Source organism: Seriola dumerili, unplaced genomic scaffold (genome assembly GCF_002260705.1).
Source record: "Seriola dumerili isolate Sdu_G_001 unplaced genomic scaffold, Sdu_1.0 BDQW01000017.1, whole genome shotgun sequence".
Classification (NCBI taxonomy): domain Eukaryota; kingdom Metazoa; phylum Chordata; class Actinopteri; order Carangiformes; family Carangidae; genus Seriola; species Seriola dumerili.
In genome coordinates this window covers 2,716,450-2,730,750 of record NW_019174272.1, presented here as the reverse complement: position 1 = coordinate 2,730,750, position 14,301 = coordinate 2,716,450, and the positions used below count along the sequence as shown (strand labels likewise).

Below are 14,301 nucleotides of genomic sequence, written 5' to 3'. Positions count from 1 at the left end.
ATGTTTATTAAACAAGTGAAATATGTTTATTTTAAATATGTTTACATTCATATTATTTGTTGTAACGCTGTTTTACATTAAAAATTTCAAGCTAATGCCGTCTAATACAGTTATAATGTTAAAGTGTGTTAAAGAGGTGTTGATTCAGCTCTGCTGTTGAATTGCATTGCATTGCATTATACAGAGTGGTTTTTCTGTTGTTTAGTCTACCCTCATTGATTTAAATGGGGTGGACAAAATAATAGAAACACCTACCAGTTGAATCAACAACTAAAAATTTCAACAAATAACTGAACATTATAATTTTCGTGAATTTAGCAATTATTACAGGGCTGTTGTTATAGACTACATTGTTTTTAGCCAGGTGGACCAAATAATTTCCTTTGGTTTACAATTAAGTTGTTTGTATATGAGTTACATCTGTCTTTCTCCATCTTTGCTCTATTTTGTGGGAGGCATTGATAGAATGCATATCATACCTTTTACATATTCTATAAATATATATCAGTATCAAAGAAATGACAATAAATATTTTGTAATCACAGTTTATCAGGAACTATTTTTTAAAATGTAGTACAGTATATCTCACTGTATCGCAAATGCAGACTAGCTAATAAATATATGGAAAAATGGCTTGAGTGGGAATCTTTTCAAAACACAAATCTTTTACAGTGTACCCTACATTGGACATTATGTCAGATGTTCTTGCATTAGAAGGATTGTTTTTATTTCATTAACATATACCACATTCTGTTCTAAATAAATGTCAGAATCAGTTGTCACAGTTCTTCGACTGAACCATTGGGGTGAACAGAGATGGTCGGCCTGTGGTAAACTGATCAACTGAAAACAGTGGCACAGCTATATCACTTCGTATTGGCCTCAGCTTGGTAGACTGGGAAGGAAGTGTAAATTTGAGAGGGTTGCTTTCAACTGCCTGTGGATCCCGGAGAGAAACACCCTTGGCCAAAACCATTGCATCCAGCCTCAGAGACCCAGAGAATTCCATCCCTTCCTGTCTATGTCTAAAGGGAGACACTTTCCTCAGAAAGACACCTGCCTCGTTTCTCCTCTGAAACTTTTCTGGCTGATCCTTGGAGTTGGTTAGTGGTGTCAGTTTGGTTACTTTCTGCTCAGTTTGCTGCTTGTTATATTTTGGTTCTAGTTTGGATAGTCCACTTGGTTTCTTGGAGTTGGGTTTTGTGTAGTCTTTGTCCACAATCTCATACTGAGGAAAGATGCAGTGTCGAGGCAGGCATGAGGGATCAAGTCTTGGTATGGGTTGGTAGTCCTTAGGCTGATATAATGGTCCAGTCTTATGGTTAGAAACAGAATATAACTTATTTTTACCATCTACCTCCACATACTTTTTCTCTGCTGAGCAGGACAGGACTGGCAGCAATTTGCCTGGGACAGGCTTGGGAGGTAAATTGACTTTCTGCTTTTTCTCACGATCAGTTTTTAGTCGTGGCTGAGGACTAAGCACTTTATAGTGCTTGTCAGTCACAGGCCTCCTGGGACTTGTTTCGTCTTCAGATTGGATTGGAGAGCTGTTTTTTTGAGTCATAATATTACATTGGTGGTTGACCCTTGGCTCTGTTTGTGCTGGGACCTCAAGAATGTCAGCCTCCTGTTGGAAGTGGATATAGAGATACAGATATACTGCAGATATGGATACAAATAACCTCTTTGTTGAAATGTGAAGAGAAGACTTGCAGAAAAGACATATCAAGAGTACCTGTTGTGTAGTGGGATGAGGTTGAGGGGTAGCACTGACAACAGGTACACATCCTTGAGCCCAGGCATCAGAAGTTAATGGCACAGGCTCTGAGTCTTCAGTTCTACATGCTTCTTCTGGTCCTTCTCCTTCATCTGGGCACAGGATTTGTTGCTCTAGAATTTGTGTGAAGTAGTTCTTGGCCCAAGATGCGGAAAAAGGTGCTATCTTAAAGGACACCATGGATGTTACATGTACATGTATTATATGTTGTTGAAATGAATGAAAGCAAGATAAATCATTTTATTGGTCTCTCCATGAGTGGTAATCAATAAGATGATGTTCACACTTAAGTGAAATCAAAATAAAAAAGCGTATAGACCTTTTCATTTTTACCTGTCGTTCAATGTATGCCTTCAAACAGCCTTCCATGACCTTGCTCAACAGTTCATCCATGATCTCCCCTACTGTCTCCTCTGCATCCTCCTGGCTCAACATGTCCATCCACTGGGCGCGTGTTAAGCGACCAGGAATGATATCTTCCGCTTCCAGTTCCTGCGCTAGAGGTGGGGTCACTTGGACGGCCGACATGCGTCTAGCCCTGTCAGCTTGGGACTTTGCTGCTGAACGGGGCATCTTTACTCAGGGGCTGATGAAACTAAAACAATAGAAGGAAAAACAAAACAAAACATGAATGGCATAATCAAAAAACATGTTTTCATTTCATGGGAAATACGTAGTTATATAAAACTATAATGCCCAGAATCTGTTTGATGGAAAAATCGCCTGTATCAACATCATATAGGACAAAAAAATGAGAATGCGTATAGATAAAGCGCAAAAGATAAGTGTGTATTTTAGTTTTTGGTCTTTAAAACCTCACCGCGGTGTTTTGAAACCAAGAAGAAAGTCAGTCATACGTGTATCATTTAATTTTGGGTAATTATAACCTGTTACATGGCCACACATATCACCATTCGACTGCAACACTGACATGTATAGGTTACGTTTTGCGAATAATTGCTGTTACAACATTAAGAGCTCAAGTCCAAGTAAAAACCTTACCTTACACTCTACTTTGTATCCTCTGTTTCGTATAGTCTACGGTTGCTGAGCAACCGAGCACGCAAGGGTGACGTAGTACGTATAAGTGGCGTTGTCTCTATGGCTGCGGAGGACGCGGAGGTAATCCTGTTGCTAACGATAGCTAGAAAAGTGCTTCGTTTACGCTAACTTTGTCTGTAATGATCCATCACGACAGCGCTAATAGTGGAAGAATCAGTTGTTATGTAGTCTGAATCAAGCGCATGTGCATGTAGTCACACAAAAGTGACGGTATCTTCTTTTTTAAATACCCGTGTTATTGCAGTAGGCTTACTGCTAACACATCTAAAGTTAGCTTGCTGCTACTGTTAAATATTTAGCGTTGTCATGTCAAATAACGGTATAAGCCTTTAAATCGTTCATTCCACCTAACTAGACTTTAACTGTGGTGACCATTATTTCTTCTCTTAGACTAATACCAGATTACGCACTGCCATTTCAACAAACTGCGCTGTTGAGGTAAGACTGCGCGATGTATCACAAAGAAAAGAGCATCCAGATCAAAAACAGCGCCTCGGCGCTGTACAACAACCTCGGTGTCCTGCGCATCGCCCCGCGGCGCCTCACCTACTTCACGGTGGTCCATGCTAACGTGGTCAACATGGTCAGCGCGTCCTGGGACGGCCTCAACTACTCCCACCGTCAGCTGCAATCCAAAGAGCCCAATGTTGCTACAAGCACTTCGCTCATCATGCAGGTCAGGCCATAGTACAACTTCTAGCTATGTCACACAGTGAGAGCAGGTGGGATAGGAAGTTAGTGTGGTCCTTTAGGTACTTTCATTGATCTCTAGCAACATCAAAAAAGTTCCGTGGAGTGGGCCGTTTTTCGTCCTGTTGACTCTGTTTTACAACAAAGATGAAACAATAACTGTGAGGTTAAGGGCTGAGTGACTCTTAATGTGAAAGTCTATGATTTTAAATCAGATGACAGACTGTAGGAATCGTATCCCCATGTGTACACAGTGCCTACATTTTAGGGGACCGAAAATTAATGGACAAGTTAACCTAAATGTAAATACACTTGTCATATCGTTTGAAGAATTTATTTAATTTAAAGTCAGTTAGTGGCTAAATCTTGGGACCCATAGACATTATCTTCTTTGGAGATGCTCTGCCAGGCCAAGACTGGCCATAAAAAGTTATTGGCTGCCTCATTTGTATGTTCAGGGCCACTGCCATGGTACAATGTCCTAAAATTGGGGGACTGTGTATAAAAAGGCCACCAAATACACACAACACTGTTCTCCAGTATAGATTCAAACACCCTTTAGCACTTTTAACATTGAAAGTAAGTCGTTGTCTGGTCACTGTTTAACTTCCAATCCAATGTGCTGGAGTACGAGGATAAAGCAATAAGAAATACTACCACACAAACTGTTAAGAATTTTACTACATTCTTTAATAGGTTTCTGGCAAATCTAAAGGGTAAATTTTAACATTGTTTTATTTTTCTTTTGCTCTTGCACAGGAAAATAAAGAAATCCTGTGTTTTTTTTTAACAGGCTGCATTTTGTGCTCTGCCCTCTCGTGATCTGCTGGTCGTGACCTCTCAGAAAGGCATCCAGGTGAGTGGTCAGCGCCTGTCATCAAATTTGGAGGTTGTGTACAATGATGGTGCTGAAGTGGGTTGTTGAGTATTTTTTTTAAAATTACACACGTATAAAAAAAACACAAGTATTTATGCATATGTTTTTGCACCCTTTAATTTTCATGTACATCCATTGTTTTAGATGTATGAATCAGATGGCTCCATCATGGTATACTGGCATGCTCTGGATACTCCAGAAACACCTACAGGTAAACTTACATATAAACTGTGGATTTGCTTTATATATAGGCACTCAAAGACTGACCTGTCTCAATTATTTGCATGAAAACTGAATGATAGTAATATACTTAGTTCTTCCTGAAATATGTCAGTGTAGTTGACATATCCTCATGACACAAGCAGAATCAAAACATCATTGTGTGGACCTGGTTATTATAAAGCTGACGCTGTATGACGCTGTACACATGAGCAGTATTTTTCTGCTTTGTTAAGTTTACTCATAGATACTGGTAGATTTGTTTGCTCATACTTTTATACACATGCTCATAGTGTATATGCATAGATGTAAAATCAGAAATTTTCGTGTGAGAGAAAAATATTTATCTCAAGTTTCAGGCCAAATCTAGTGCACTCACAGAAGTTATTTGTGTCCCAGCTCAGGCCGTGTTTGCTCGAGGGATATCAGCTGTGTGGGAGAATTACATATGTGTGGGTAAGTGCAAAGTGAAACATATTTCTTTTAGTTACACATATTGAAAATACAGGCTAAAAAGCTACAGTCTACTTGTCTCTTTCTCTCTCTCTCTCTAGGCGTTTCATCAGGTGCAATTCTCGTATTTGATATTCCCAGTAAAGGCAGTAATATAACCCTGTCCGAGGTCCTGGAGGAGCACAAGGAGTCTATCACTGACATGGCCTCTGAGTGCTCTGGTAGCCAGGTTTGTATGGTGTGTGTGTGTGCTAGTGGTGCTAGTTCAGCGAGTACATTCTCTGTGATGTGTCTATCTGAACTTTTGTCGATACAGGATAGTTCTACCTTTTCCATGAATGGCAAACTACCGAAATAAATTATCACTTCACATAATACAACCTTTTTTTTTTTTCTTTACATAATCCCTTCACTATGTCTCTGTCTTCCTCTCCTCAGGAGTGCATAGCTGATCTGGTCAGTGCAGATGATGGGGGCAACCTTTGTGTCTGGAAGTCAGGGGAGGAATTTCAGCTGCTTAACAGGATCCCTGGCTTTGAGTAAGAAGTTGATTGTGTTAGAGTAATTTTTGGTAAGCAATGTAAAATTGAGCTAAAATAAGGGGTGCAATGGCAGCCAACTGAAAATTACTTATATGAACCTCTGTTATCTAACTTTAATCACCTTTTCCACTCGCACTTTCCTCTCATCTCCCTGTCAAATATTGTTGTACTTACCTACTCTAATTTATGTTCCATTCCACTGTCTTTTGTACCTTCCTCAGTTCCCCTCCTTCCTCTAATCTAATGTCCATTATCTTTTCCCTTTATTCCCCTATGACAATGATCCTCCATCTTCCTCACTGCTTTCAGTATGAGCTGCTCCTCTGTTAAGTTGTGGAAAGGTACAGTGGTGGCAGGTTATGGCACAGGCCAGATCCGTCTCTATGAGGCAGTGACGGGAATTCTGCATGCTGAGGTCAACGCCCATGCTCGCTGGATATACTCATTAGACATTGCTCCTTTTTCTGGACTGGTGAGTTGTATAAACTAAATGGATAAGAAAGAAATTACAGTTTATTGTGTTGGCAAAAAAAAGAGATTCATAGTTTTTGAAATGAAATATGATAATTATTTAAATTGTTCAATTCATTTAGCTCTAACATATGTCCAGATGGTTCTTGGTGATTTTTTTGGGGGGTATATCTCATACCACTGCAGTTTTAAAACTGATCATCTGCTTGTGTTTTTAAGCTTCTGTCTGCTGCCGAGGATTCTCTAGTCAGGGTCTGGCACCTGACTTTGACCCCAGAGACAAACAGTGTGGAGGTAACTGTTATTAAAATAAGAAATAAAAAAAGTATAGTTTGTTCTTTTAATAAGTCCAGGATGAAGGCACGATTTATGACGGTTCCTCCAGGTTTACCTTATATTTGATTATTTTTCTCTAACTCTCAGTGAGACCCTGCCTTTGTGTTTTCCCCATTTCCTCTTAGGTCGCCCATTTGCACAATGAGTGTGTGACAGACACACAAATCTGTGGCGCCAAGTTCTGTGATGGTGATGGCTATGCCTTTGCAGTGACAGGCTATGACCTGAGTGAGATTATCCGCTACACACAGTCGTAGGACCTCGCCTTCATTGGGGCTAAGTGCATGAATGTGAACTTGAGTTGGGATTCAGCAATGACGAGGATATTTAACAAATCGTTTGGATTGTTTCTCTGCATTTCTTTCCTGACATCTGCAAAGGTTGGAATGACATTAGAAAATACCAAAATAATGCAAAAGTAAAGTGTTAAAGTTTATATAAATATTTTAAGTACTAATGTTAACATGTATTTGAATGTAGCTTTAAAAAATAATAAAATATTCTGTAATTCTGTCTGACATGATTACTGTGTCAAACATTGTGCCAGTAAACACTTTTATAAAGAAAGCTGCTGAGTTTTAATTTTGCACTTCATAAATAGACCAGTAGATGGGGCTGTGGGTTAATTATTTTTGAACAGGACTGTGACAGTGTAGTGCAAGTAGACTTCACTAGAGGGCAGGGTGGAGTTGTCTAACAGGATATTGACTGATGACAGAGTATTACAGAAACTCCACATTGTGATTGGATACTGTGTGCAGGCCACAGGATGCAGGTGCATGCACTCATGTCAGCCAGTAAACATGAGCACATCACAGAGGGAGGTCTGAGACATTTTCTTTTCATTGTATTGGCTAATTTCAGATGGCCTCCTATGCATATCTATTCTTATGCTTCCTGCCATGTCCACAGCCTAACATGTGAGAGACATTTATGTATAATTAGATATTAACTTTTATGTATTTCTTTTTTATCTTAATTTTCTTTTACAGTCCAAGACATCTACATTTGAGGGGAGTGTGTTTTTCCCCAACTGTGTTTTTGATGTTTACAATGTATTTGTTATCCTTGCTTTCTGGTTATGCCTTATTTCTTTTTAATAGTTAATAGGTGTTTAAATTTGATAAATACCATGCTTTATTGTAGTAACAGTAGAAACAGAGGGTCTCACTGTTTCCTTGAAAATAAACCAGAAAGGCCTTTGCTGAAAACAAATACAATCTAATTACTACAATTAACCAATTTTTCAGCTTTATTGGGCAAAACCAATGCAAGACAAAACATCATAAAGTACAACAGAGGTACTGTTTTCAAGGATCTGTTGACAAAGCTGAAAAAGGCTTCTCAGCCTTAGAAAAAAAAAAAATCCAGTCTTTGAAGGTCACGAGTTTTTTTTAAGTTCACATCAGGCAGCCAGGTATCATTGTAATCCCACCCACCTTATCGTGACAAGATAAGAAGAATCAGGTCAACTGGGAATTGTGTGCGGTTTGTCAGTCTAGGGCTAAGCGTGTGTTAAATCCCCAAGTTCTATCCCTTTCTGGTTTGCAGTCAACACTGGTCTCATAACATCAACTGACAAGACTGTTTTGAACCCACACACATGGCAGGTTATGCAACTTAAATTCAGTATCAACTGACAGTCATGTTAATGCTAATGGCCGGGTCAAAAGTAAAGCACAAACTTGCGCTACCTTGACATGAACACACACAGTCTTTATGGAATCAATCATTTTTTCTCTGTCATGTTGTGTCATGCCTCCCATGCCTGGGGTGGAGTGGCTCTACACTGGCTGGAGAGGGACAGTGGAGGACTAAGCTATCAATATGAGGTCCCAAATGACACGGACACTGAGATTACATAACTATCTGGAACAGTACGGCGGGAAGGAAAGGTCAGTCAAAGTGATACATGAAACAAGCAAAGCTGTGTAAAAGATCTTGTTAAAGGAAGGACTGAGGGTAGAGATGGGGATTATGACATCACTTTTCTCAGAAAAACACATGGAGACAAACAACAGCAGTAATTTATTCCTTGTTAACTCAGTCAATAGTGCTGTGCAACACTCTAGTCCCATACACAGCCCCGGGGCCACTCATGCTGTGTACTGCTGCAATACTTGTCAATAGTCGGCTCTTAGGTGTTACACACAGCTGAGCACACAATGTTGGAGAGATCAGACCTCAACATGAACTGTTCTCAGATATGGATGTGAATATATGTGGACTGTGTATGCATGTGTGTCAAATAATAATGGTATTAGAGCAACATTTTCCTACTCATATTCCCCAGTAGACACTTTGAAATCTTTTATTAATGAAAGTGACAAGACAAAAATAGAGTCTTCAAGACCTTCAGTGAAAGGCCCCCAGTAGTCCGATGTGTCACTTTAATAAAATCACACCGAAAAGCTTTGACCATAATATGAATAAGACTTATCCCTCGAGAAAGGCTGTCATGCTGATGATTAAGGCAAATTATTAAGGGATGTGTCAAAGTCTCACATTCTTATTGATATAAGTGAATAACCAACAAAACAAGTTTGATAAGTGCACAACCCAAACTATACATGCCTGGTTTGTCATGATACAAGTTCATCCACCAGAGCCTGTTATATGCTAACCTTACGTGTTTGCGGATGTGGTGTGTATCTGTATCTGTATGTGATTCTGTGAGCACCACAGCAGGAATATCTTTTAGGTTGTTTGTTTGTGTGTTTCTTCATTATTCTGGCAGGCCGAGGGCAATTTATCCCAAGGCCATTCAGCCCTGTGGCAGCCGCCTAGGCCTGTGTCGCTAAGCCTGCTGGGATTGAGCCTCACCAGGGGGGATGAAGAGCCTAAAGCCCCTCCAGCTTGCTGCCACAGACAGACCAGCTCTCTGACGAAGCAACCGGGAAACCAGCTCCCGCAGATATGTTGTATAAATAGATCTTCCATATTAAACACACTGAAATGAGAAGGAGAGGGTTACTACAAACTGACAGACCTAACAAACTGCCCCTGCTGACAGATGTGCCGATCGACAAATAATGCATTAAGGCAGACAAACACAGAGGTCAAAAAAACATTTGCAAGCGATCAGCAAATAGCATTTGTTTTTTCTGTATGCATAGTATTTTTATATGCATGCATGCAGGTGTGGGCATTGATTTTTTTTATAATTTTTTGAGCACTGACTGAAATGTTTCTGTAGCATTGAAAAGCTGACATTGTATCGTTAAAGCACCAACATCTGGCGCTGAAAGCTTGATGAAATTCTTAGTCTTGCCTATTATGTTACTTACTTATTTATTCTGTATGAGATATGTTCTGATTTAAACCTATAAGAACAGATTTTTTTTGGCCAAAAACAAGTTGTGAACATGCCACTGACACATCATCACCATTGAAGTTGATATGGCAAACATGTCAGCAAACAGTTGCTTATTTACACATCCTGCATTTATGGGGGAACATTAGAAATCATTTGGAGTCATTTTACCTGCCACCTGAAGCCTTTAAGCTCTATTTTTGTCCCTGCCAATTCCAATATCTGGCTCTTGCAGCTCGATGATGTGTGGTGCTAAGCAAGTAGCCCTGTGCAGTCAGTTTTTAGAGCTTTATCCCTCAAAACATCTGCCTGCCAAGTTGAGGGCCGATCAGCTAACAAACTCTGTAAACTGCAGATTGAGGTGATAATTCTCTGTAGGTTCATCACTTCAAGCCACCTCTTTCACATTGTATAATTGTTTTCACACTGTCACTTGCTATTTCTAGAATGTTTTTAATAAGGGCAAAGGGTCTTTTATCACTGCTTTGTGTTGAAAAAGATTTTGTTTTGGTATTAGGTGTGGAAAAACAGCATCTGTCATTTTTTTTTATCATGCTGATTATGATAATTGGAATGTGGTGTGACTGATGTGGTCTCATGACTTTGGACAGCTCATCTAGTCTGCAAACAGTGGGCCAAAAATGACAAAAATTAATGGATTGTGGCGTGGTAAAGTGGAACTGTTCTATTGCTACAAACTAGATTATAGTTAAGCCAAGCCAAGTGACCCACCTGTGCAACCACAGCGTCTGTAGATCATTAGACTTTACCATGGAAAAGTCACACCCACACATGTCATGCAAGGACAATCCACCCTTCTTGTCTGTGTGGGCCTCTGATTTGAGAGAAATGTCTCAACATACAGTAAAGGCTGACTCACACTATTCCACAAACCATGGCTCATGAGATGAGAAGTGGAGGCTCCATGGATGAAAGAAATAAAAGGGTAGCTACTACAATGTCGACAGACTCAGTTGAAGTAATTCAGAATGACAAGGCTGTTGTTCATTCAGTCACATTCTGAGTAACTGAATCCCAGTTATATTAGACATGTTGGGTTACATATTGTACAAATTGAGGCCTATAACACACTTTAAATGAATGCGATCCTGCACCTCAGTGGTGGTCCTACCTTGCCATTACTTACAAGCTTGCCTGATTGACCTTACATAGTACCTCATCAGGGTCATACAATGCAACACTCTAAATGGGAAAGTGCTTTGTGAGCCAGGAGTGGAAGCATAGCACTGTTGTACTGGATGCCACTGATGGCATATTTTACTCCCAGGCAGATATTGGAGGTGGGATGCATTGCTGCTGTCAGGCAAGGTTAAGCAGGGCAGCTTTGAATCAAAAAACTCCAGGATTAATTGTTTTATCTGATATTTTTTGCCATTTAAGTAGTTAAAAAATGGGGAGTGAATACAGGGCTAAGAGGACACTGACCATTTCGGAGTAATGCATTATACAACAGCAATTAGTAGGTCTGTCCTGACCTCTCAACTCTACACACACACACACACACACACACACACACACACACACACACACACAACTAGCATACATATCCACAGTAACGTCATTTAGAAGGCATGGGTAGGCAATGGGACTTAAGTGCATTAGATTCGAGTAAAATAAACATGATCAGACCCTGCCATCTGCACTGGGATGGCTTGGTTGCCTAGCACTGGGTACTGTTTGGATTGTCTGACGATGTGCTGACGTTGGAGTGTGTGTTAGTGTGTTCATGTGTGTGTGTGTGTGTGTGTGTGTGTGTGTGTGTGTTTTTTATGCCTATGTGTGTATGTAGCAATATGGGCAGATGGCACCATTCAAATGATGATGGATTCATTTTCCAGAAAGTCTTTCAAATAAAGTCAGTCTCGTCTCAGATTTGAATCAGTGTGTCTGTGTGTGATTGTGTGTCTGCAGATATTTAGTATTATATGATTTGTGATAATGACTAAAATGGTCCCTGATTACTTGTTTCTATATCTCACACTCCTCTATTTAGCATCAAAAAATAATGACTTTAATTGTGACAAAAAACTAGATGGAATATTCAACTAAGGAAAATGGAATATAATAGATTACTTTCAAAGATGGTCAATTATAGACATCTGCATCATGAACGGGATCAAAATTTGGTTACTTTTAATTCACCCCCCCCCCCCCCCCCCCCCCCCACCCACCCCCCCCCCTTCTCACACATACACACCCCTCTCATTACCTCTAGTGTGTGGGTGAGAGAGTTATTGAGTCTCAAAATAGAGTCACAGCAATAATAACAGCAATATCCTGGCAACCCTTATCATTGTGCTCTGGCAGTGAGACTGCTAATAGGGTTAATATGAAAGAGATGAATGGGCGTCTTCAGGGCACAACCTGAATTCAAAATACATAAACATTTCCATCACACACTGGGTAATGTGTGTTCTTTGTTTCTCTGCATACGTACATAGGTGTGTGCAATGTGTCAGAAAGAGATTGAGAGAGAGAAACGCAGGCTTTATAAGTGGACCAACTTGGCATTCACCTCAGTGCGCACTCACCATTCCTAATTGGCAGTTATGGAGAAAGCCCAGACAAACGAACACTGCAGAGATGTCATACAGAGGTTATATAGGGCACCACTGGAAAACAGATGTGAAACAAATTGTCATTAAATCGTCTCAGTGTTAAGAGGCACCGGGTTCAGCAGTCAAGAAACAAAAGAGTGCACTCAAAATTTCAGTCTATGAACACACAGAACAAGGATGGGGCATTTTAGTGAAACTGATATTATCTGCTTAAAATCTCAAATTGATTAATCAGGGATAATGAAACTTTTTTTCATTGTGTCAGGGAAGCGCTATTTAGGGAAGTGCATACTTTTCATTCACCATTACCTCCGCCAGGGAGGTTGTGTTTTCACCTGTGTCTGATTGTTGGTTTGTTTTTTTGTCTGTCTGCAGGATCACACAAAAAGTACTGAGCCGTCTTTCACCAAACCACGTGAGGGGATGAGGCATGGACCAGGGAAGAACCCATTCATTTTTGGTGCCGATCCAGTAAAAGGTTAAGTTCCTTAACATTGTGAGATAGAACATTTTTTGACATTTTCGTCAATTTCAGGTAATAGTGTATTGATGTTGATGTACATTAATCAGACATATTAATGGTGTTGGGATCTATGACTTTGCACAATTTGGTGTGGATCCAGATAGCAATCTGGATCTCACAGACGTGTAGGATTGTTTAGCCTTGGTGCCGGTATGCACTCTGCTGACTGCCATTCTAGTTTTAGTTTTGACATCCAGGATTTAAAACTTTTAACTGAAGTTATGTTGTGCTGTGCCTACACATATTGGTTTATTTCTTTTTCATCAGTTACTTTTGTTTAGTTATATTTATTGTATATTCAATCCGAGAGTAAACATAGCAGACATTATGTAAGATAGCTTACACGTAGTTCTCAAAAGCGAGTTGATATGTTGCCCCAGTGACCCTTTTTACCCAGCACATTCCCCAGCTGTTCTGTCACTCAACATTAATGCACATGCACCACAAATACACACAATTTAAATGTGTGCCCACGTGTACGCACCCACAACCCAATGTAGACGATGACCCATAGAGGTAGTGTTTGAGTGGTTTAACCTTTAACTGACTGGCTCTGTCTTAATCATTGTCAGTGAATGTTTTTTCTTGCTGAACTCATTGGACATGAACTTAACCTTTCCATGACTGAGATATAAATGACTCCTCTGAAAAGTGTGCGTCCTGGTATCGTGTATCAGAACTCACACATGGTGTAAGAAAGAGCGAGGCCTAAAAAGAAACAAAGTTTGTTTTGCCTCTGGTTCAGACTGTTACATTGCACTTTTGTGCTATGCTTAATTTGCATATTGCAGTAAATAACCAAATGTTTCAATAGATGATTTCAGCTCTTCTGATAATAACAATGCTTGTAATGGCAAATCACTCAGACAGGTTAGGTAGAACATGTCAGTTATAGAATATACTTATGATGTCAATGCTTTGGAAGGATAGGACAAGATAGAGGTGGGAAATCACTGTTTTCAGATTAAAAAGCCAAACACTGAAAGCCGGGGCCTGTGTCTTAGCCTGCACACTCTCCAGAGATTAAAAACTTAAAAACCACACAATGCCGGGCAGTGGATGCAGCTGATGAGTAACTCCTGACTTTTAGTTTAGTTTTGTTAACTTAGTAGGCCTACCTGTCCCCTCCACCCATCTGGCCTCCTGACTGTTCGCCAGGACACAGTAAATTATGTGTGATTAAACAGAAAGGTGGTAAATAGAGCAGAAATACAAACACTGCAACCTGCTCATTTGTCCTGTGAAAGCTGTCGGACCTTCGTGAAAAACAAAGTAAGCCACACACCCCTCCATTATGGCCAGTCACTCCTACACTGCATGCCTGTGTGGATGGAGTGAGAAGAAAAGAGAAAGAAGTTTGGCTATGAGGGAAAGCCAGAGGAGAAGAGAGACGTGACAGGCCCCATGTACTTGGAAGACCTTAAGAAGCTCCTGCTTTGGCCATTGAGTCACTGGT

General features: G+C 40.1%; 1 protein-coding gene and 1 long non-coding RNA gene across 3 annotated transcripts; one reads left to right on the top strand and one right to left on the bottom strand.

Moving 5' to 3' along the window:
* Positions 1-236: 236 nt before the first annotated feature.
* LOC111229134 lies at positions 237-2,363 on the bottom strand. Its single transcript, XR_002665396.1, has 3 exons — positions 2,114-2,363; positions 1,739-1,941; positions 237-1,630 (listed from the first exon to the last, which is right to left on the bottom strand). It is a non-coding gene; the product is annotated as an uncharacterized LOC111229134 (long non-coding RNA).
* A 514-nt stretch (positions 2,364-2,877) lies between these two features.
* wdr54 (WD repeat domain 54) lies at positions 2,878-6,966 on the top strand. Of its 2 annotated transcripts, none has more exons than XM_022755316.1 (10): positions 2,878-2,902; positions 3,233-3,518; positions 4,326-4,388; positions 4,554-4,620; positions 5,028-5,084; positions 5,183-5,310; positions 5,520-5,620; positions 5,933-6,095; positions 6,314-6,388; positions 6,556-6,966. In XM_022755316.1, the coding sequence occupies exons 2-10, from the start codon at positions 3,294-3,296 to the stop codon at positions 6,685-6,687; spliced, it is 1,011 nt and encodes a 336-aa protein (XP_022611037.1). In that variant the 5' UTR covers positions 2,878-2,902; positions 3,233-3,293; the 3' UTR covers positions 6,688-6,966. The 2 variants fall into 2 exon arrangements, with proteins under 2 accessions (XP_022611037.1, XP_022611029.1); XM_022755308.1 differs by having other exon boundaries at positions 5,183-5,319.
* Positions 6,967-14,301: the final 7,335 nt, after the last annotated feature.